We start from the raw sequence: 24943 nt of genomic DNA, 5'->3' as shown, positions 1-24943 counted from the left end.
GGCTGCAGTACCTCCTCCTTTGAAAAAACTGTTGGGAAATGTTGCCTCATGTAATCTCTGGGGATGAGTAAGGGAGAAAGTAATTTTTTTTAACGTCAGGGTTTTAAAATTCAGTTTTTAAACAATATTTTGTAAAACAAGAGCTATAAAGGGAATGGCTACCCTATTGCCCTTAAAAATAAATGTAAGGGACTTCCCTGGTGGTCCAGTCGCCAAGACTGGGCTTCCAATGCAGGGGGCCTAGGTTCAATCCATAGTCGAGAAACTAGGTCGCTCACGCCACAACTGAAAGATCCATATGCTACAACTAAGACCCGACCAAATACATACATACATAAATATATATTTTTTAATGTGAGAAGCAAGACATGCACTTGTTAAGACATGGTAAAGAAAATGCCTAGCCTCCTCCATGGCAGTTAGCAGTTACTTGTTTTCTTTCAGAAGCAAATGTAAATATTCATATCAGCATATATCTGCATATATATTGTTTAAAGATTAGTCTTCTATACACTGGTATACATTGTTCTGTACTGTTCCCCCTAGCTAATGTACCTTCATGTCATATGTCTTAAGGTAACAGGTCACTACAATTCGTATCATTATTTTGAATAAATTATCTACTTTATAGATGTTCCATAATTAACCAGTCTAGTGCCTTCTGTGGTTAGATTATTTCCGGTTATTTGCTGTTTTAAAGAGTGCTTCAGCAAACTTTTCTATATGTATAAAATGCTTTTGTGAGTAATTTAGTGGGGTAAATCCTTACCATTTTCAGTTCTGATACTGATAAGCCATCCTCCAAAAAGATCACTCTGATTATATTCATGTCAGTGGTACATGAAAGCACCTGTTTTTCCATCTGCTTACCAATTTTCTCAAACTTTACCTGTTTGAACAGTTTGATATTTATGTATGTTTTAAATCATTTATTCTTTTTCTCTAAACTCCTGTTTTCTTTGAAAGTTTTTAAAAATCTGCTAACTCACAGTATTTTTTTTGATTCTAGATACAGAATCTAAAGAGTAATGAGGAATTATAGTAATGTATTAGTTTCCTTGTTAAAACAGGTATGGACTCATAAATGATTCAGAAAAAGGTAAGCAGCCCAACCAAAAGTATCAAGTGTATGCACAAGAAGTTCACACAAAAAAGAATACATATGAAAGCATATATTAATAACCTTAGAAGCAAGGGGATACCCTGTTTCACCTGTTAAATTGGAAGAAGTGAATTTGCCCTCAGGCACCCAGCTAGGAAGTAGGGGATTCTGGTTCTGAATGCAGCTCTGGCCTCAGAGCCAGCTCATCACCACTTCACCCACTTGCGCACAAATTCCTTTTGAGGTTTAGCATCCTCGTGAAAAAATGGGTGGGAGGGAATCATTAATCTGCCTTATTTATCTCAAAGGGTTTTGGAGAACCAAAAAATGATCTGTTGAGATTAAATGGATTAATACAGATTAATAAACTTGACCTGACTGACATACAGGGATCATGTCTACAAATGGCTCACTTTCCTAAAGGCTACACAAAAGTGTGTCTATAGGTTTTAGAACAGAAAGACACAGGAGTCTGTTCTGTAACATGGTGCAGCTTTAGCAGCCCTGCAGAGCCCAGTATTTCTAATAAATCTGAACCCTTGGGAGCTGCTCATCATGCTGACTTAATTATAGAAAACATGGCAATTACTCTGGAGGCCCTCAATCCCTGGTGAACACAGACTCTAAGACCATATCTAGTCCAAGCTCACAAAAATTTTCTTGTTTTCTTCTAGAAATTTTATAGTTTGATTCTTTACTTAAATCTATCATCCATTTTGAATTAATTTTTGTGGATAGTGAAATAAGGATTGGTGTTCAGTGTTTCCCATGTGGATGTCCAGTTGATCCAATACTATCTGCTGAAAAGATTTTCTTCTCTTCATTAAGTTGTACCTTTATACAAATATATATAAATTGACCATATGTATTAATCTATTTCTGAATTGTCTGCATGGTCCCATTGTTCTGTGTCTATCTTTTTGCCCATAGTAAAGTGTCTTGAAAACAACTAATCTCAAAAATATACAAGCAACTCCTGCAGCTCAATTCCAGAAAAATAAATGACCCAATCAAAAAATGGGCCAAAGAACTAAACAGACATTTCTCCAAAGAAGACATACAGATGGCTAACAAACACATGAAAAGATGCTCAACATCACTCATTATCAGAGAAATGCAAATCAAAACCACAATGAGGTACTATTTCACACCAGTCAGAATGGCTGTGAGCCAAAAGTCTACAAGCAATAAATGCTGGAGAGGGTGTGGAGAAAAGGGAACCCTCTTACACTGTTGGTGGGAATGCAAACTAGTACAGCCACTATGGAGAACAGTGTGGAGATTCCTTAAAAACCTGGAAATAGAACTGCCTTATGACCCAGCAATCCCACTGCTGGGCATACACACCGAGGAAACCAGAACTGAAAGAGACACGTGTACCCCAATGTTCATCGCAGCACTGTTTATAATAGCCAGGACATGGAAGCCACCTAGGTGTCCATCAACAGACGAATAGATACGAAAGCTGTGGTACATATACACAATGGAGTATTACTCAGCCATTAAAAAGAATACATTTGAATCAGTTCTAATGAGGTGGATGAAACTGGAGCCTATTATACAGAGTGAAGTAAGCCAGAAAGAAAAACACCAATACAGTATACTAACACATATATATGGAATTTAGAAAGATGGTAACAATAATCCTGTATGCAAGACAGCAAAAGAGACACAGATGTATAGAACAGTCTTTTGGACTCTGTGGGAGAGGGAGAGGGTGGGATGATTTGGGAGAATGGCATTGAAACATGTATAATATCATATAAGAAATGAATCGCCAGTCCAGGTTAGATGCAGGATACAGGATGCTTGGGGCTGGTGCACTGGGATGACCCAGAGGGATGGTACGGGGAGGGAGGTGGGAGGGTGGTTCAGGATGGGGAACACGTGTACACCCGTGGCGGATTCATGTTGATGTATGGCAAAACCAATACAATATTGTAATCACCCTCCAATTAAAATAAATAAATTTAAATTAAAAAAATAAAGTGTCTTGAGTACTGTAGCTTTACAGCAATTCTTGAAATCAGTAGAGTAAGTCATCCAATTTTCCTCTTTTAAAAATTTGCTCTGGTTATACACATACATTTTAGGATCTGTTTGTGAATACCTATAAGAAACTTTGCTGGAATTTTTATTGGGATTTCATTGAAACTACAGATGGATTTAGGGAGAATATGTATCTTAATACTATTGAGTCTTCCTACCCATGTGCAGAGGATGAGATGGTTGGATAGCATCACTGACTCAATGCACTTGAGTCTGAGCAAACTCTGTGAGATTGTGAAGGATAGGTAAGCCCGGCATGCTGCAGTCCAGGGGGTTGCAGAGTCAGACATGAATTAGCGACTGAAGAACAACAATTATTGATATGGTGGGATTTAGGTCTTCCATTTTACGTTTTCTGTTTGTCCTTCTTTTTCTTTATATCTCTGTTCTCCCCTTACTGCCTTCTTTTGGATTATTTGAATTTTTAGATTTTTAATATTATGTGAATATCTTAATTCATCCCTTGGATTTTTGGCTAATACTTTTTTGGGTTTGTTTTTGGTTAAGTTACTCCAGGAGTTAAAATATACTTTTTTTTTTTTAAAACTTTTTGGTCGTGCCATTCAGCATGTGGGATCTTAGTTCCCCAACCAAGGATCAAACCCATGTCCCCTGCAGTGGAAGCTCAGAGTCTTAAACATTCATTGGACTGCCAAGAAGTCTTATACATAACTAATTTTTCATAGTCTGCTTAAAATAAGAATTGTACCACTTCATGTAAAATCTAGAAGCATGGCAACCATATGGGTCAAATAACCCCAACCTTTAATTTATGGTTCTCATATGGATTGCATTTATATACAGTGAAACCCTCCTCAGACAGTGTTATATTTATTGTTTGTAAGTATATGTATATATCTGTATATTTTAAAGACTTACAGGGAAAAAAACCTTTTCTATATTTATCTAGATATTTACCATTTCTTGCTCTTCCTTTCTTCCTAGAGATCCAATTTTCCTTCATGTTATCATTTCCCTTCAGTATGAGGAACTTCCTTTAGTGTTTATTGTAGACTGAGTCTGGTATTGGTTTTAGTTTGCTTTCTTTCCTCTGTCTAGGTTGCTTCTCCACAATCCACCTGCTTTTATTCCTCTGTATCCTCAGATAGTTGTTTTTGCATTTTCGTCTGTTTTTTAGCTGAAGGAAAAGCACACAGCTATGCCAAACTAGAACAGAAAAATGTTTTGTTTCATCATTTCTATGGCAAATATATTACTAAATTAAAATCAGAGGTATATGTAATTCTTACATGTGCATGTTTTCAGCTACCCAGGAATACTTTTTTTTAATCAACTAATTACAGTTGGTGGTAAGTTCAATAAATAAATTTTTACTCAGTTAATTAGACATCAATGGTAAGTATTCTCTGATATTCCCTATGACTGTAATTTTTCCTTTAAACTCCTGGTTGCACCTGTCCTTGTCCACTATTGATTTATATTACTCCATGCTTATTTACTTTTCAGTGGAGATTTAAACCATGAGCAGACCCCATCCATCTTACTTATTGCTACATCCCCAGGCACACAGTAGATGCTCAGTAAATATTTCTTGAATGCATGAGCTGAATGTGTGCTGATCCTGGCACTTCTGACCTCCCCCTTAGTTTTTCCTTTATCTATAGCACTTATTTCTATTTAAGATCATTTAAAATTGTAATTCTTATGTGTCAACATTTTCCTCCTACCTCTAATGTAAGCTCCATTTGGGTGAGGATCTTTAAGGTTAAGATACATTGACAGAGCATAAGCATCTGGCATTTTACCTGACATACAAGGTACTCAGTAAATATTCAGTGAATAGTTTCAAACCAAAGGGAAGCAGCCCTTATAATATTTATGACAAACCTATAATAATTAACTCAGGGGAGTTTAGTATATGCTGGAATAATACCAGACACTGGCTCTCTGCTCCCGTCTCCAGTACTTTTATACCTTTTCTAGCTACTATTCTGGTCCCTGTCTATTCTTACTGCTTAAGGTACTAGAATTGACGCTTTTGAACTGTGGTGTTGGAGAAGACTCTTGAGAGTCCCTCGGACTGCAAGGAGATCCAACCAGTCCATTCTGAAGGAGATCAGCCCTGGTATTTCTTTGGAAGGAATGATGCTAAAGCTGAAACTCCAGTACTTTGGCCACCTCATGCGAAGAGTTGACTCATTGGAAAAGACTCTGATGCTGGGAGGGATTGGGGGCAGGAGGAGAAGGGGATGACAGAGGATGACATGGCTGGATGGCATCACTGACTCGACGGACGTGAATCTGAGTGAACTCCGGGAGTTGGTGATAGACAGGGAGGCCTGGCGTGCTGTGATTCATCGGGTTGCAAAGAGTTGGACACGACTGAGCGACTGAACTGAACTGAAGGCACTAGAAGGAGTTGGAAGACAGTCTGTACCAGGTGTTAGGATCACAAACCCACATTCCTTCTGATAACTCTACCTTGGGACATATCATTGATAAAACTCGGGAGGGAATTTTTATAAAGCTCAGCATCTATAATCTCACAGACATAAGGCCTTTACATAAGCTAGCTAGCTGGTTTTCACTACAGACAGAAATGGATGAAATAAACTACAGGAAGTTTAATGTCTCTTTGCATGGCAGTGTGACTATACTTAGGAGTATGGGTTCAGAAATCAGACAGGTCTCAATTCAGACTCTATTGCCTCCATTTACCCTGGTCTGAGCTTACTTTCTCATCTACAAAATGTTTATAGAGTTCTATCACATGGTAAGCATAATGCAGTACAGCCTTTTCCAATATTACTTTCTGATGTACCTAATATAGGAATTTTAAAGACCTAAGCTGCTTAGGACACTGGATGTTAATTATTAAAGGATGGACTTCCCTGGTGGCCCATTGGTTAACAATCTGCCTGACAATGCAACGGATATGGGTTCAATTCCAGGTGAGCAACTAAGCCCCTGAGTCACAACTACTGAGTCCACGCATCTTAGAGCCCATGTTCCACAACAAAAGCCACCCCAGCAAGAAGCCTGCATACCGCAATCAAGAGTAGCCCTTGCTTGCTGAAACTAGAGAAAGCTCACGTGCAGCAACAAAGACCCAGCACAGCCAAAAATAAATAAATTGATTAAGTCTTCATGCTAGAGATCACTTCTCAATGACCAGGGCTCAGAACCCTAAGAATATGAAATCTTACTGAGACTGTCTTGACCCCAAAATACCATACCCTAGAAGTTATATATTAATATTTTACTCCCTCATTGTCATCTGCATAAAATTATTCTAATAAAAGCTGACTATGAGGGGAGGAGGTACCTACTATTACAGTGGGATCATTTCAAAATTTGCTTATAACGTCTTCTTCATAGCCTGCTTTTAAGGTGCCTCACTTCTCTGAGAGACAGGGATCAAGACCATCCCCAAGAAAAAGAAATGCAAAAAAGCAAAATGGCTGTCTGAGGAGGCCTTACAAATAGCTGTGAAAAGAAGTGAAAAGCAAAGGAGAAAAGGAAAGATATACCCATTTGAATGCAGAGTTCCAAAGAATAGCAAGGAGAGATAAGAAAACCTTCCTCAGTGATCACTGCAAAGAAATAGAGAAAAACAATAGAATGGGAAAGACTAGAGATCTCTTCAAGAAAATCAGAGATATCAAGGGAACATTTCATGCAAAGATGGGCTTGATAAAGGACAAAATGGTATGGACCTAACAGAAGCAGAAGATATTAAGAGGTGGCAAGAATACACAGAACTGTACAAAAATATCTTCACAACCCAGATAATCACGATGGTGTGATCACTCACCTAGAGCCAGATATCCTGGAATGTGAAGTCAAGTAGGCCTTAGGAAGCATCACTATGAACAAAGCTAGTGGAGGTGATGGAATTCCAGCTGAGCTATTTCAAATCCTGATAGATGCTGCTGTGAAAGTGCTGTACTCAATATGGCAGCAAATTTGGAAAACTCAACAGTGCCCACAGGACTGGAAAAGGTGTTTTCATTCTAATACCAAAGAAAAGCAATGTCAACGAATGCTCAAACTACCGCACAGTTGCACTCATCTCACATGCTAGTAAAGTAATGCTCAAAATTCTCCAAGCCAGGCTTCAACAATACATGAACCGTGAACTTCCAGATGTTCAAGCTGGATTTAGAAAAGGCAGAGGAACCAGAGATCAAATTACCAACATCTGCTGGATCATCGAAAAAGCAAGAGAGTTCCAGGAAAACATCTATTTCTGCTTTATTGACTATGCCAAAGCCTTTGACTGTGTGGATCACAACAAACTATGGGAAATTCTGAAAGAGATGGGAATACCAGACCACCTGACTTGCCTCTTGAGAAACCTATATGCAGGTCAGGAAGCAACAGTTGAAACTGGACATGGAACAACAGACTGGTTCCAAATAGGGAAAAGAGTACATCAAAGCTGTATATTGTCAACCGGCTTATATAAAACTAAGATCATGGCATCTGGTCCCACCACTTCATGACAAATAGATGGGGAAACAGTGGATGACTTTATTTTTGGGGCTCCAAAATCACTGCAGATGGTGATCGCAGCTGTGAAATTAAGACACTCCTTGGAAGAAAAGCTATGACCAACCTAGACAGCATATTTAAAAGCAGAGAGATTACTTTGGCAACAAAGGTCCGTGTAGTCAAGACTAAGGTTTTTCCAGTAGTCATGTATGGATGTGAGAGTTGGACTGTGAAGAAGGCTGAGCACTGAAGAATTGATGCTTTTGAACTGTGGTGTTGGAGAAGACTCTTGAGAGTCCCTTGGACTGCAAGGAGATCCAACCAGTCCATCCTAAAAGAAATGAGTCCTGAATATTCACTGGAAGGACTGATGCTGAAGCGGAAACTCCAATACTTTGGCCACCTGATACGAAGAACTGACTCATTTGAAAAGACCCTGATGCTGGGACAGACTGAAAGTGGGAGAAGAAGGGAATGACAGAGAATGAGATGGTTGGATGGCATCACTGACTCAATGGATATGAGTTTGAGCAAGCTACAGGAGTTGGTGATGGACAGGGAAGCCTGGCATGCTGAACTGAACTTCTCTCAGCACACAGTGTGTGTGTGTGTGTGTGTGTGTGTGTGTGTGTGTGTGTGTGATGTGCCACCTTCTATTCTTAAGAGTAAAAAGGTGAACTGACAACATCAGACAGTGTGACACCATCTTCAGCTCTGTAGAAGAACTTGAAGACACAGCTTTACCTGAAAATCTTGAATGGCTCTTCCTGAGGGGCCATGGAGAATGGTTTCTGGAGGGCCGCTCTCCTGCGTTAGGAACTGACGAATCTAGAAAGGAAACTTCCTGCTACAAGAACACAGCAAGGCAATGTGATGAACACTTTTATTTACAAATATAATTAAAAGCTCTGACAGTTATCATGCTCTTCCTTGGAACCTGAAAAATGTTTTTTTTTTTTTTTAAAGTGCATGCAAAAGAAGTAAAGCCTTTTTTTTTTCCATCATTTTTTATTGTAAGAAAATACACAGTTTGAAAGTGTGAATAATGCAATATTTATGACCAAGATATGGGATTTAGGGAGGGGTAGGGAAATAAAGAAAAAAGATCAAGATGATCTGATTGAGAGACAGTGTTGAACTCCAAATACTGAATTGGAAAAGGAGGGAGGTGGGGAGGACTAGAGGAGGAAGTAAAAAAATTTGATCAGAGAAACAGTTAAAATACAATATGAAAATAAGTAATACCTCTCCTTAAATTCCTTCTATACACAAAATACACGATTTGCCAAAGCCCAATTTGTGCTACTGGGATTCTGTGAGCTCCTTAAGTGTATTCACATCCTCTGCAACAGCAGAAAATGATTATGATACAATCAGAATATGCTGAAGACAAGTTAAACTCTTGCCAGCAGGTTCTTAAAAATCACAAGATCTCTTCACCCCACCCACCCACCCCATTCCCCAAAAAAGTAATAATATGTCACCACTGATATGTACATCACAATTAGTTTCTGTAAAATGTATCAAATTTTCAATCTTTAATAAAACTTTGTTTTTTTTTTTTAATTCCTGATGAATAAATACCAAAAAATAAAATAAAATAAAATAATGCAGCAGCTAGTTAAGGTGTAAGGCTGCGGATATTGTGTCTCTCTCCCCCTTGGCATTTATTATTATTATTATTATTATTTTTTGCTTTACTTTCACAGATTGGTGGTAATGAGTGATTGCTTAAAGCAATATACATCCACTTTTTTGTTGTTGTTGTTGGTTTATTGGTTTTGTTAAAACTGTCTCCAAAGTTTTCACTGAAACATTCTGAATCACATCAATACTGTGACATGTACTATGAATAGAAGAGATGGCCAAGTTCTGGCCAGCACTGAAAGTTGACACGGGGGGAGGAAGGGGGCCCCTGATGGAGTAAGAATAAACAGGCACTAGTCCGACACGATGTCAGTAAGAGTAAGAGAGAGAGAGAGTGAGAGCAACGCCCGTTAAAATGGGGAATGTGGTTTTGTAGGGTCTGAATTTTTTTGTTTTCTTTTTTTTTTTTTTGTAAATGGCAAAAAAATTTAATCTCATCTATAGTCCTCCTTAGGAAAATCTAATGTAACCAAATTCCCAAATCCCATTCTGAGGCTCTCCATGTCAAAAGTTTCAATCTCTCGCTCTTGCCTTTCCAATAGGTACTTTATTCTCTCGCTGCGTTCCTTCTGAAGGGCAGCCAGCTCTTCTTCAATCTGAAATAAGTACAATGAGCAGTTCTTAATGGAAAGGAGCCCCTAACAGCATACATATACACAGAGATGCACACAGATGACACACAAACACATGGGAACCAAGTGTTAAACTAGTCTGGGGCAGGCTGGGAGAGTCCTGTGATTGATGCTGTGTGTCTCATCCATCATATTTAAAAGTTGCTCACAAGAATAAAAATGTCTGGGGCCACCTGGGGCTGGCACTGCCCTGCTAGCAAGTCAAGCAGCTGGGCTGATTTAGGTCAGTGTCCTGTCTCAGCAGGAGATGGTTCCGGAGAAGCTAAAAGACACTCAAGCACAATTAGATTATGTAGCTTGTCCAGAGAGAGTCAAAAGCCCCCTGGGTCATTAGCAATTTAGTTCTAGATCAGGAGCTGGGAAAATAGTCTTTCTCGTTGACCTCTGGGAACTACCAGAAGAAACCCCAAATAACTAGTTAAGCAAATACACACTTAATGGCTTTGAGATGCTTTATGGCATCTTTTCTACTTCATATTCCTTGTAACATCTAAAAGCAATAAATATTTAAAAATCTGATAACATTAAGTATAGCAATATCAGTCTCTCTTCATTTTGATTTTTTTTAACAGCTCTGCTGGTGCTTTCTTTTGGTTTAGAAACAGCTGAGAACAAAAACCAGATCTGCATTTGGCTTCTTTGGGCCATTCAGTGGCCATGCTATCAACTTATAGTACCTTTCATATGTGTCAAATCAGCTACCTAGTTACCTGTGTCAGCCCTCAGACTGTGGTGGAGGGTTTCTGAGCAGAGTAATAGACAGAATTCAGGCTGTGGGATCAGATTTACACATGTAATCTAAGCCTTTTGAGCCTCAGCGTCCTGCCTGTGGAATGGGGACTGTGCCTACCTCTCAGGCACTATGAGGGTCAAAGCAGGTGCATAGGGAGCAGCACCTTGTTAACCCCCGGTTACACAAACAAGGGTCACGCCCAACCTCCATCCAGTGGTACAGGACCCCTTGGCAACAAGCTCATACCTTCTGTTCAAGATGTGCTCTGCGCAGAGACACCCTCTGCTCTAGCTTCTGGAGCTCACGTTCATGTTGTGCCTCTGTTTGCATCTTGATTTTGCTCTGGTAGGCATTGAGTAGCTCCATTTCCTGCTGGAGCTGTAGCCTCAAGGCCTGGCATTCTGCTTCTTGAGCCTCATCTAGCCGTAACTGTGGGCACAGAAGACACATACTGTGATTGGCTCCTAGCTTACAGTGCATGGTGACTACAGGAGGATGCTTCCTTGTCTGGACTGAATTGGCCCCCTCAGGAAAACAGATGCCCTGGCTACATTCAGAGTTACAAATCAAAGATAGCACATTTGGCCTGATGGGCTACAAGTTCTAAAAACACTTCCTTTAAAAAAAAAAAACATTCTTAAGAAAGCAAAAACATTCTTTTCTTAAGGAAATCTGGCTTTCTTAAAACTACACTAGCCAGGAAAGCACCACACTCCAGAGATTAAGCCTATAGGCTTTCAGAGGCAGACTCCTGAGCTAGAATTCCAGCCTCACTATTCACTGAAGTGTGTCACCTTAGTAAGTTACTTAATTTCTCCAAGTCTCTCTCTCTCTTTTTTTTCCATCGCAAGCAAGTAACAATAATATTTCTTGCTTACTAAGATTTGTATGAGGATTAAATGAAAAAATTCATATAAAATTCTAGGCATAGTTCTTGATGTCTACCAAAGGATCAGTAAACATCAGCTGCTATCATTATTTTGACTAACCATTTCCATATTTAGATATCTTTAAGCCCCAAACCATCATACATTTAGATATCCTTAGCTCTAAGAATAAGAAGAAGAAAAAAGAGCCCAATCTCCATAACATTTGAGGAGTATACCACAGTACCATTATGTTCTAGCAAGTAAAGTTGGTCCCTATAATGCTGGCTATACTTTATCCTGCTGGCCAGCCATCAAAAACTCAAGTCGTTCAAAAATCTCTTCCCCGTAGAAGGTAGCCTGGATAATCTTAAGGGGCATATTCCAGTTTGAAGTAGTGAAATCTAGATAAAGTTTCCCTTGCTCCCTGCAGCACCCATACTTTGTATTATTTATTCATCAGGATACTGATCCTGTGTGGGGAATGGGCCAAGGCAAGCAGCAGAAACGCCAGCCTTTCAATAAGTACAGTCAAAAATTTAGGGCCATTAGCAGGACTGTGTTTAGGGATGATGGCCCTCCTGCCCCACCAGGTTTAGTTTGGTCTAGATTTAGCAGGCCCTCAGTTCAGCTGGGAACTATAAGATTAGAACCCTTGAATTAGACAGTTCTGTCTACCCTGAGTATATTGGCACGTTTCCATACAGACTGCTTAGCCAAGATATTTACTTTCTACCTTAAACGGCCTTCCCTATTCTGTATAATTTATGACAAGTAACAACATTTCTTAATCTCTTGACTGAGTTATGGCTTTTTGAAATGTTATTAGAATAGTTTTATAAAGCTATTTTTATAGTGTCTTCTTTTGTACTTTTGGAGAAGTGTACTCTATCAAAGGAACACAAAATAAATAATGGAGTTATATTTCCAAAGTACTTTCTAATAATTAATCCTAACCAATTTTCACTCAAACCCACTAGAGGATGCCACTCTTCTCATTTTCCCAATGACAAGTGAAGGGAGAAGAGATACTAGACACAAAGAAGGGTTACTCTGTAGCAGCAACAAGCTCAGGTAAAGCCAAAAGGGTTTATGGCTCCCGATGAGGTTGTTCTTGATTCCCTCTTGATATGGGAGGCTTCTTACCAATAAAGGGAGTGAAGTCTATTGTTTTCTACCTGGTTTGGCTAACTGTCATGAGTACTGGCCAGAGGCTCATTCTCTGGACAATTCAGACCACTGAATCACCTGTCTTCTTTTATTTCTGGCATTCCATTATTAATGTCAGTAACTATGTTACTCTTAACCAGCTCTGACTCTAAAAATGTGTCAGTCTAGAAATCAGAGGATATTCCAGTATTTAAAGTTGCACATACCAAATCCATTAAGAAGTTTTATAAAAGTATAGGTAAATATCAGGTCTGTTCCCTCTACTGGGTTAAATTCAAGAAAGGGATGTCACAGAAGCAGCATAATGTAGTAGTGGCCAGGCATACAGGTTTACAGGGTCCCCCCAAACGTGTTCAAATCGCAGTTCCACCACTAATTAGCTACTTACCAGTAAATGACCCTCTAAGTCAAGAGTGGGTACACTATGGCCCAAAGGGCAAATTTGGCTTGCTGCCTATTTCTGTAAATGAAGTTTTCCTGGAACAGACACACTCATTCATGGCTGGACTATCTATGACTGCTTTTGTATGACAATGGCAGAGTTGAGTAGTTGTGACAGAGACTCTGTGGTCCACAAAAGCCTAAAACATTTACCATCTGCCCCTTTACAGAAAGTTTGTTAATCTTTACCCTAAGCAAGTAACAACTTCAATAAATCTCAGTTTCTTCACAGGTAAATCAGGGTTTAAAAAAAGTAACTACTTCAAAGGTTAGAGGGGATTCACAAAAATTAGATAACACAAAATACTTACAACAGTCCCTGGCACATGGTAAGTGGGTAGTAAAGGAAGCTGTACTTATCATCTGTACTTTTATCTCCTCCCTGCCACAGAAGGAAGGGTTATTTCTCTTCTTTTATTCAAGGGCAATCATGAACCTATATTCCTGACCCTGTTCTCTCTCATCTTATGTAGCAAACATCCATTAAGCACTTGTTGGATGCGAGGCATTGTAGCAGATGCTGAGAATTACAAATAGGAACAAAACCCAATCTTTATTGGAATTCCACCAATCTTTGTGTCCCCACTGCTAATTCTCTCCTTCTTACCTTTAACCCCTATATGCACTCCTTGCCCTGATCTTACATCTCATCTCTGACCATCCTGAAGGGGCACTTATCTTACCTGGCCTCCCAGCAACATTTGATACTGTGGGCTGCCCCTTCCTTCCTGGATTCTATCCTGTCTTCTGAGACACCGCACTCTCTTGGTTTTTCCTCCCTTCCTCTCCTCTTCCAGTTATTCTCTACCCCTCACTGGGTCATTAAATGTGGGTGCTCCTTAGGGCTTTGTGAGTCTTCTTCCTCTAACCTCCCTTCCTAAGGAGTCTCATCTATCTCAAAGGTTTCAATTACCATCTTTCTGCAAATGATTCCCATAACCACACCTCTATTTCAGACTTCGTTTCTGAGATCCAGGCTAGCTTATCCACACTATACGAGATATCTTCATTTGGATGGTTCCCAGGCCTTCAAGCTCAACATGACTAATATATATATATATATATATATATATATATATACACACACACACACACACACACACATATATATATACACGTACACACACACACACACATATATGTGTGTGTGTATTTTTCTGGTTGCACTATGCAGCATGCAGGATCTTAGTTCCCTGACCAGGGATCGAACCCTCGCCCTCTGCAGTGGATGTGCAGAGTCTTAACCACTGGACTGCCAGGGAAGTCCCTCAACATGACTATTACGTTGGTGCAAAAGTAACTGTGGTTTTGCATTGCATTTGATATCGAAATACGTTCTTAAATAAATGTGGTTATGTTATACATTTTAATTCACATTTCTTGATTTATGGTTTTTGCTAATGAATTATTACTTACTGTTTATTTTATATGTACTTTGGACTATGGAAATGATGTTAGACAAAAAGCAAATTCAAGTGATTTTCTTATTTGAGTGTAAAATGGGTCATAAAACAGTGGAGACAACTCACAACATCAACAATGTATTTGGCCCAGGAACTGCTAATGAACATACAGTGCAGTGGTCACTCAAGAAGTTTTGCAAAGTAAACAAGAGGCTTGAAGATAAGAAGCACAGAGGCCAGCCATCAGAAGTTGATAATGACCAACTGAGAGGATCATAAAAGCTGATCTTATAAGCACATGAGAAGTTGCCCAAGAACTCAGTGTTGACTGTTCTATGGTCGTTCAGCATTTAAAGCAAATTGGAAAGGTGAAAAAACTTGGTAAATGGGTGCCTCGTGAGCTGACCAAAAATTTAAAAAAATCATTGTTTTGAAGTGACATCTTCTCTTATTCTGTGCAAGCGATGACAATTTCTTGATTGAAATTGAGATGTGCAATGAAAAGTGGATTTTATATGACAACCAGTGATGACCAGGTCAATGGATGGACTGAGAAGCCAAAGCACTTCTCAAAACCAAACTTGTACCAAAAAAGGTCAAAGTGAGTGTTTGGTGGTCTGCTGTCACTTGATCCACTACAGCTTTCTGAATCCCGGTGAAACCATTACATCTGAGAAGTATGCTCAGCAAACTGATGAGATGCACCAAAAACTGCAACTCCTGCAACCAGCATCGGTCAACAGAAAGGGTCCAATTCTTCTCCACAACAATGCTCAAGTGCACGTTGCACAACCAATGCTTCAAAAGTTCAATGAACTGGGCTACGAAGTTTTGCTTCATCTGCCATATTCACCTGACCTCTCGCCAACCAACTTCTACTTCTTCAAGCATCTAGACAACTTTTTGTAGGGAAAATGCTTCCATAACCAGGAGGTGGCAGAAAATGCTTTCCAAAAGTTAATTCTGAAGCACAGATTTTTATGCTACAAGAATAAACAAACTTATTTCTTATTGGTAAAAATGTGTTGATTATAATGGTTCCTATTTTGATTAATAAAGATATGTTTGAGCCTCGTTACAATGATTTAAAATTTAGGGTCTGAAACTGTAATTACTTTGCACCAGCCTAATGATACTAACTAATCATTGTTTCGGCTCAAATGGTAAAGCGTCTGCCTGTAACGTGAGAGACCCAGGTTCAATCCCTAGGTCGGGAAGATCCCCTAGAGAAGGAAATGGCAATCCACTCCAGTATTCCTGCCTGGAGAATTCCATGGATTGAGGAGCCTGGTAGGCTACAGTCCACGGGGTTGCAAAGAGTCGGACATGACTGAGTGACTTCACTTCAATCATTGTTTCCTTCCCACTTTTCCAATTTCTGATTCATTTTTTGACCATATAGATAAATGGTATCATCATCTACCATTTTATTCAAACCAGAGACTGGGTGTCATTCTTAATATCTCACTCTCCACATTCAATCTGTTACTAAATGCTTCTAGTTCCACCTCCTGCCTTGCTCTCAAACTGAGTCACTTTCTGCTTCATCCTGTTCCCTCTCTAGTCTGGCCACCATTCCTTCACACCCAGTTAAAGGCAGCAACTTTATACATGCTCTCCTTATACCTGCACTCGCTATCTCCCAAGCCATTCTCCACATTTCACCTAAGTTATCATTTAAAAATGTAAACCTGACATGTCTCCTCCTTAATGCTCTTTAATGGCTTCCCAATGCTTTTAGGATAAGATCAAAATTCTTAAGAAAGCTTACCAGCCTATACATGATCTAGTCTTATTCTCGTGTTAGTTGCCTCCTAGTTCTCTATATTCCAAATACAATGGACTTTGAGTTTTTTAAAAGTGACACTGTCTTTCCCATCTTTACAAATGTATAATAGTTTCTTTTGCCTAGAATGTGCTCCCTACCCCTCGGCTTAAATAATCATTTTGTCTGAGAGCCCTTTCCTGACTCTCTAGACTAGCTTCGCTCTGTGGGCACACTGCACTTGTTCTGCTGTTACATGTAGACTTTTCCAACATCTGTTTTCTTCACTCTTTCATAAATTCCATGAGGACATTATCAACCTGTTTTTTTCACCACATTATTTCTGGATGTCAGGGGCACAGCAGAAGCATTCAATAACTACTTATTAGATGAATGGATGAATGAATTACACTGGTTTCTATCCTCAACTAAGGACATGTTTAAGCCTTTCCAATTAATAGAAGTTCCCCTTGAACTGTTTCTTCCTTTAGCTAGAGCTCTATTTTGCCTTTCCTTCACTGACAAGAATCTGGGAAGAGCAGTCTCACAGTTTTTTATCTCATTCTATATTCCCTTTTTCCCATTTCCAGCACTCCACTGTCTGTGACAAGCAATGGACAAAACCACTGCTGGGTCCACCTGGTCTCTCTGAAACATCTGAATTCATCAACTAGAAACCTTTGTCCTGGCTTCTGTGACACTCCTTTTGGTTCCCCTTCCACAATTCTGGTTATTCGTCTTCTTTGGTCTAACTTCTACTTTGCCCTCAAATGTTGGTGCCCACTACTCTGTTCTGAGTCCTCTTCCTCTTTAAACACCTTCTTCTATCCCTTGGAGGTCTCAGGTATTCCCAACAGCTACAACTGCCTCCATATAATAATGACTCTTTTTTTAAAGCTGTGTCTCATGGCATCAGTGATTTTAGTTCCCCAATCAGGAACTGAACCCGTGCCCCCTGCCTCAGAAGCACAGTCTTATCCACTGGATGGCCAGGGAAGTCTTTTAAATTTAAAAAACTTTAAATTAAAAATCTTTTTGGCCATGATGCATGGCATGTGGCATCTTAGTTCCTCGCCTAGGTATCAAACTCAACCAGGGATCAAACCTGAGCCCCCTGCATTTGAAATGCGGAATCTTAACCGCTGGACCACCAGGGAAGTCAACAATGATTAACTTTTTGATGTTAATCCTGACACCCTTTAGAACTGAAGATTCCCATCTCTGCACCTTTCCACCTAGATACCCACAGAGCTCAGTTAACAGGTCAAGTTATCTTCAAGGCGCCCAAACTCATTTCTCCTTCTGATTTTCTCTCTTGGTAAAATGATGACCAGTTCCGCTATTATCAAACCTACCTCTCAAATTGGTCCCTAAGTTCTTTCTATTCTACCTCCTAAATATTTCTCAAATCCTCCTCTCCCTCCTCAGTATCTCCATTATCATGTTCTTAGTTCAGGGCTTCATTTTTTCCCCCTGGACTATTACAATAGCTTTCTAACAGGTCTCATTACCGGCATTTGCCACATTTACGGCCAGTATCTTTCTACAGCCCACACTGGATCCTGTCACTTTCCTTCTTTAGATAGATTTCAGTAGCTCTCTCTCTCATTTGGCCACACTGCACTCATGTAGGATCTTGGTCCCCTAACCATGCCCCCTGCAGTGGAAGTGCAGTCTTAACCACTGGACCACTGGGCAAGTCCTTTTAGCAGCTCTCCATTGTTGATAGAATGTCCACACTCCTGGCTTTTGAGGCTCTGACCCCTGGCTATCCACCAGCTGCCTGTCATCCTCCTACCACCAACTACTCATCGTTTCTCAAATGCACCATCCTCTTTCAGGCCCTGGAATCTTTACATATACTGTATTGTCTGCCAGGAGTAATTTTTCCATTTCTGCTCATTTCACCAACTATTACTCTTTTAAGAGTCATCTCCTTGTGAAACCTTCACTGAATAACTGGGCAAATTCCCATTCCTGGTTCACTAAGATCTAAGTTACGATTTCTCCATTTTGGGCTCCCACAATCCTCCTCCTTGAACTTTTGGGCTCATACCAAAGTTCTTTCACTCCCCAAGTGCACACTTTCTATCTTTGAGCCTCTGTCTATGTAGGCCCTTTTCCATGTAACCTCTTTGCATCAATAAATTCTTTCATGCTTCTTGGCTCCTGATGAGACACTTTTCCTAGACCAGATTAGTTGTTCCTACTTACCCTCCCATAGATCCTGGCACCTCCCAGTTCAAAGCACTTTTATGTTTTATTTTCATTGCTTAATTATCTGACCCTCTTACTTGACTGACAGATGTGTGAGGACAGGGACCACTATCATCTCTCTAGCTCATCACTCTTATCTCTGAGCCCAGCAGAGTGCTGAGCATAGGTGCTTAATAAGATTTTACCAAATGAATGTGTCTGTGTGTCTCATTCATTTGTGCCTGACATTAGCTGTGAAATCTTTGGTGAATGAAATTATGATATTATTACATGCGGTATCTATTGCACTGTGCCCTCAAAGAACCTATGTGCCACAGGTCTCATTTAGTGCATTATTCCTTGAATTCCATCTCTTAAAACACACTCCAGCAAGTATCCGCATTGGCTTGGCTTTATTCAGCGTCGTCATTTCCTTCAGTTCTTTGGGTGGAAAAATACCAATATCTTAAATGTGCACAAGAATCATCCTGGGACCAAAAGGCTGGATCTTGAATTTTCTTGATTCCTAAAGCTCTTGAAGCTGTGGCACTGAACCTAAACCACTTACCGCTTGAGAGGCCATCATTTCATTTATACTCTGTTCATACTGCTCTGCCAAAATGGCAAGTTTTCTTGTCTGCTCATCTTTCAGTGTCTTTAAGATTGTTTTGTGCTCATTCTTTGGAGTAACTTCCAACTGGTGATTCTTGAGTGCTTTATACTGTTTGGTCTGTACTTTGCAAGTGTCCTGAAACTGTTTTTTAATTTGCATTTCCATGGCCTGTATAGAAAAAGTGACAAAAGGAAAAGAAAGACATCAGTAAACACAGAAAGTCTTCCATTCTCATCCAACAGTATAGGTTCTGGGACCAACTGTCTTTTGGTGCAGTGACCGATACTACTAGCCAATGATAATGAAAATAATACATAAGTCACAGACAGGAGTTAACTCTACCAATACTTTTGGTTTTATTGTCTGAATAAAAGTTGTTTTGAATTTACAAATAGATTTAAAAACTGAATTTTTACAAAATCACAACTCGAAGAAGATTGTGGAATACTGTGAAGCTTGGTTTGTTAAAAGCTTGTTCATTATTTCAGTGGTTTCCTAATCAAAAATTTCAGTGTCTTCTATTGCTTGTTGCCTCACCTCTTTTTAATTGTTTTCCCCCATTTCCAAGTAAGAAAGGGGATGGCAACATATAAGTCATCTCTCACTGCTCTGTGTCTCCTTGACAAATCAATAAAGGACAACACTGGATTACACTTCACACCACAATCCATTCCCACTACTTGCATATAGCAACATCAAATATGCATTTTGGCAAAGATAAGGTGGGGTTTTTAATTGTAAGTCCAAAAGGCATTCCATTACGTTGCTTGACAGTCACATGTACACTTTATGAACATGTGGAGGAATCTGGAAGACAAGGATCACTAATTAGACAAGCTAGCATCTGGCTAGAGAGAAGCATGGCCAGTGTGGTTGAGGCTGACCTTGTATCTTTGAAAATACTGACAATGACTTCCTTGACATATAGCAATGGCTTAGTCCACATAGCTTGTTAATGAGCAGTCGGCTAAAATTCTCTGGAGGTAGTGAGGGCTAAAGGAGCTCCATATTTCTAATGTAGGTAAAATAAATGCTTGGTATGTCACTGCTGATTCCCATGCCCAGGACAGATGTTACTAATAAATTATACTCTTTATTACTAAGTGTGGATATGGCCTTGGAGCCTTTCTCAATAGAGTAGCACTCAAGGTAACTAACACCAATAATATGACTGGCATTACTGATAAAATTTATCTGCTATATTTTGTCAGGTAACTTTCTCATTTCCTGGGATAAGAACCACGGACTGCTGTTATTTTATGTGTTATAATTTTAAAGAGAGAATGTCATGAAGGGGGTCAAAGAGGTTGTATATAATGGATACAAAGAAAAAATGGAGGTATCACATGGCCCAGAAACATCCCTTTAGGAGTCTGTTATACCCAGACTCTTGTGCTTCTGATTCAGTAGCCGAGGGGCCCTGAAAAGTGCAATTTTATGGAGTTGCCCAGGTGACTCTGACAGTCATCCATGTGCAGGAACCACTGATATAGCCTAACTGTGTTTTGGAACACAAACCAGGGAATTTCTTCTCACCTTTAAGTTTTTTGGCTGTTGCCGAAGTTCCATGACATGCTTTCTGTGCAGTTCCCTCTCTCGCCTTTTATTGTACTCCAGCTGGTTTTCCAGTTCAGTCTGGTGCTGTAGCCGGATCAGATCCATGCGGAGTTTCTGTAACGTGTGCAGCTGCCTGTACTCAAGCTCTCGGGTGGACTCATCGTGCCGGATCAGCATGGCATGCTCCATCTCCTTCTGTGTCCTCTTTTTATTTAGTTCCTGCATTTAGCAACAAAAAGTACATGGAGAGAGATGAATGGAGATGAACTGGAGGAAAGTCACCACTCAGTAAGGGATGGCAAGGAACAGCACTATTAACTGTCTCTTAATTGCCCATTAGTGTTTGGCAGCATGACTTAATAAGACTAGATGAACAATCCCTGGAGACTGAGATTCTGTATGTGGTTCCACCACTTACAACTTGGGCATCTTCAGAGCCACCACAACTACTCTACCTGTAAAATGGGATTAATTCTGCCTGACCCCTTCTTACCTCACAGAGCTGCGGAGAGCCTTAATTAGGTGATGTGTTATGCATAGGTCTAAATAAATGTTTATTTAGTTAGGCTAGCTGGCTGCCCATTTATATTATGTGAGGAAGCTTTTAAACCAAAAGATGCCTGAGTCTCATAACCTGAAATTCTGAAAACCGAGTGGAGTGTGACCCTGACATTGATAGTTTTAAGAGTTCTCTGCTACTGTTTAGTTGCTAAGTTGTGTCCAACACTTTGCGACCCCACGAACTGTAGCCTGCCAGGCTCCTCTCTCTGTACATAGAATTTCACAGGCAAGAATACTGGAGTGGGTTGCTATTTCCTTCTCCAAGGGATCTTCCTGACCCAGGGACTGAACCCACATCTGCTTGGCAGGTGGATTCTTTACCACTGAGTCAACAGGGAAGCCCCTAAGAGTTCTCTGCTGCTGCTGCTGCTAAGTCACTTCAGTTGTGTCCGACTCTGTGCAACTCCATAGACGGCAGCCCACCAGGCTCCCTCGTCCCTGGGATTCTCCAGGCAAGAATACTGGAGTGGGTTGCCATTTCCTCCTCCAATGCATAAAACTGAAAAGTGACAGGTAGATTTAATATGCAGTCAGAGTTGAGAATCGCTCTGTTAAACTGATCATGTCTGCAATGTTCCTAGTTTTGGGGGAAATACCCTGCTTTTGCATGTATCAAAAGTAGGCCAATTATCTATTTTTCAAAATCTCAGAGATCAGTGCTCACTGGGAAAAAGCAGATGAGATCTCTCCCCATTCATCTTTTCCATTACAGTCTGTTTGGTTATTTCTAGAGCTAATCATTCTGCTCCTCCCAGTTTTACTCATGTCTTTCTCTTTTGTTGAAGGGGGAAAGAAAGGAAACTAGAATTAAAAAAAAAGGAAGGAGGAAGTTGGGTGAAACTTTTTTATTCACCAATTCAAGAATATTTCCTGAATGGTAGTGTATCAAAGCTGTGAAACATGTTCTCTGGGTACATAAAAATATTTACTAAGCCATGACTTGGTGGCCAACTTGCTAACACCCTAACAGGGAAATGTAATAGACACTTCTGAAAGTATATGCTCAACTCACAGCACACTGAATCAGTCTATCTTCTCTCTTGGGGATTTGGATTCAGGGACAGTTAATCTGTGTGTGTGTGGTTAGAATTGAGGGGCATATTAAGAATTACATATGTGGTAGCCACCTACTGCTACAAGGGCTAAGGATTAGATAAAGCTGAGCTTCAGAGCAAAAAGAATGATAAACAAAGAAGAAATAAGGGCAGGAAATATACTGATACCCAAGTTCCTGACTGGTTCTAAGCTCTCCTTGTAGGTCCAGCTATATTATTGCTACTGGGCTTTATGAAACATTCCTATCTTTCTGTAGAAAATACCCTGGTTTTGGTTTTAACCAGCTCAAATAAATTTCAGTAAGATGCAAACAAAAGAAGCTTGATTAATACAGGGACATAAATTTTATGTTTATTTTTTTTTTTCAAAAGTGCAAGGTTGGAAGTGGTAAGAGATACAAAAGAGATGAAGATTATTTGCTAGAAGATTTCCAAAAAGAATGTTATCACTACTAGTTAAGAAGAGCAAGGAAAGGAGAAAGCCCTTGAGCTGAACTTTATATCAGAACAATAGGGTACCTCTCTTTTCCAATGGCATCCACTATGGAGAAAATGCAAGATCATTTTCATAGAGATATCATTAATATTTGTGCCCTGGCATGGTTGAGAAATATCTTGTGTGCTTGGGCCTTCCATCCACTTGAAGAGAAGTCCTTTAAACAGCACAGTATCTGTTACTGGAGCAAAGTTGCTAGTCATTCATTTACTTACTCAACAGATATTTGTTGAGCATTTCCTATGTGTTGGACATTGTTTTAGGCACTAAGAAGGGTCCAGTGAACAAGTACTTCCCCTCATGGGCTTATTTTCTAGTGGGGAAATACCTGGAGTATAAATGCCATTTACATTTGTTACAAACAATAAAAGATCATCTCCAGAGCATCACCCCACATCCTCTCCCATGTTTTTCTTTTCCTTTATTTTCCTTCCTTACCTGGACCATCAAATGTCTTTTTAAAATCACTAACTGGCCCCTGCTGCTGCTGCTGCTAAGTCACATCAGTTGTGTCCGACTCTGTGCGACCCCATAGACGGCAGCCCACCAGGCTCCCGTCCCTGGGATTCTCCAGGCAAGATCACCGGAGTGGGTTGCCATTTCCCTCTCCAGTGCATGAAAGTGAAAAGTGAAAGTGAAGTCGCTCAGTCATGTCCGACTCTTCACGACCCCCTGGACTGTAGCCTTCCAGGCTCCTCTGTCCATGGGATTTTCCAGGCAACTGGCCCCTAGGTGGCACCAAAGGATGGTGAGGGCCTCTCAGAGACTAAAGCCAAGGAAAGCTTTTTGGATGGCTAAAGATTCTGTTCCTAGAACACTATCATCTTCACTCTTTGAGTACCAGGAGCCCCAGTATTGGTCATTTATACATTTCACACATTTTCCTAAATGGAGAAGTTCAAACTGAGTCTGAGCTGTCCAGAGCTCAGAAATTCACAGGGGGAAAAAGATACAAAGCAAACAGCACTTTCAGAAGAAAACAAATGTTTCTCTGTTTAATGGAATGCTTCAGGATGTTGTCCTTGGAATACCTGCATCAGAATCACCTGGACTTGATAACATGCCACCCAGGTAATTCTGATATATACTAAAGTTTGAGTATCAGTAGAAAAATAATTCAGGGTGTGAGTCAGTTTTAGCTTTCCCGCTGACTCACTATGTATGGCATTTGGTAAGACTTCAAATCTACTTTTTGGTTTTCTCAGGTGTAAAGTGAGGATAATAGTATGCATCGTGAATTACCAGTCTTGTGAAGTTGGAAGGAAAGACCATAAGAAGATGCTTCAGAATATATATAAACATGCCATTACTATTTTTCTATATTCAGAAGTGAATATCTGGCATACAATAACAAATCTAGATACTATAAACTATTTAAAAGGTGAGAGAAAAATAATACTGAAATGGTTTTTTCTATTACAATTGTAATAGAAATTACCTTTAATTCATATGTCTGAGTTGCAGAGATGTTAAGCTGCCTATAACATTTTACACTATGGGAAATAAACCATTATTCAGCTTATTATGAGCCCATTGCTACTACCTACGTAATAATGTGTAGTGTGCTCTCAATTATTAAAAGTGATTTTATATATCTTCCTCAATCCTAGCTGCAATCCTTATGCAGTGGTAAGACTGTTAGGATTTAACCATTTTTATATATGATAGTAAGGCTTTTGGGAATGGAAAGGCTAACATAAGGTTACCTAATTTCTATAAAGTAGAATTGAAGCTAAAACTCAGGTTTTTAGCTTTTCAACATTTTCCACTAAAAATGTCCCAAAGAATGGCTTACGTTTTTCTGTTTTATGCTGTTTCAGTCTGGAATACAATATTCTGAAGAATCCCTCTGCTCTAGCTAGACATGATGCAATGGTTGCTTAATCTGTACAAATGATAAAATATATATAGTAGGGCCACATTCTAGCTTATATAAATTCAATAAGGTTAGTTGAGCAAAAATACAAAAACAAATTTCATGGTAGAGGTGATTCTGTGCACTCCATGTATATACACCTTGGAGGGAGTATAAGATGAGAGGCAGGCAGCTCCCTTTATCCCAGCCCACATCACATACATTGAGCATCACAACAGGCTGGATGTGAGCTTAGGGGTGAAACATACATACAACATATGGCCATGACAGTACACCATGGCCACAAAACACATTTCTGTACACATTATTTGAACCTACCTTCTCTG

General features: G+C 39.8%; 1 protein-coding gene across 3 annotated transcripts in view; it reads right to left on the bottom strand.

Annotated features, from left to right (window-relative positions):
• Positions 1 to 9121: 9121 nt before the first annotated feature.
• Positions 9122 to 24943, bottom strand: part of TAOK3 (TAO kinase 3) — a 184227-nt gene continuing 168405 nt past the window's right edge. For all 3 annotated transcript variants that reach the window (XM_052655171.1, XM_052655172.1, XM_052655173.1), the window contains 4 exons: positions 20609 to 20848; positions 19028 to 19240; positions 10865 to 11047; positions 9122 to 9849 (listed from right to left, as the gene is read on the bottom strand). In XM_052655171.1, coding sequence (XP_052511131.1) covers positions 9688 to 9849; positions 10865 to 11047; positions 19028 to 19240; positions 20609 to 20848 — 798 coding nt within the window. In that variant the 3' untranslated portion in view covers positions 9122 to 9687. The remainder of the gene's footprint in view (positions 9850 to 10864; positions 11048 to 19027; positions 19241 to 20608; positions 20849 to 24943) is intronic.

Source organism: Budorcas taxicolor, chromosome 17 (assembly GCF_023091745.1).
Source record: "Budorcas taxicolor isolate Tak-1 chromosome 17, Takin1.1, whole genome shotgun sequence".
NCBI classification, from domain to species: Eukaryota; Metazoa; Chordata; class Mammalia; order Artiodactyla; family Bovidae; genus Budorcas; species Budorcas taxicolor.
The sequence above is the reverse complement of the archived record's forward strand: the minus strand, read 5'-3'. Positions and strand labels throughout refer to the sequence as shown.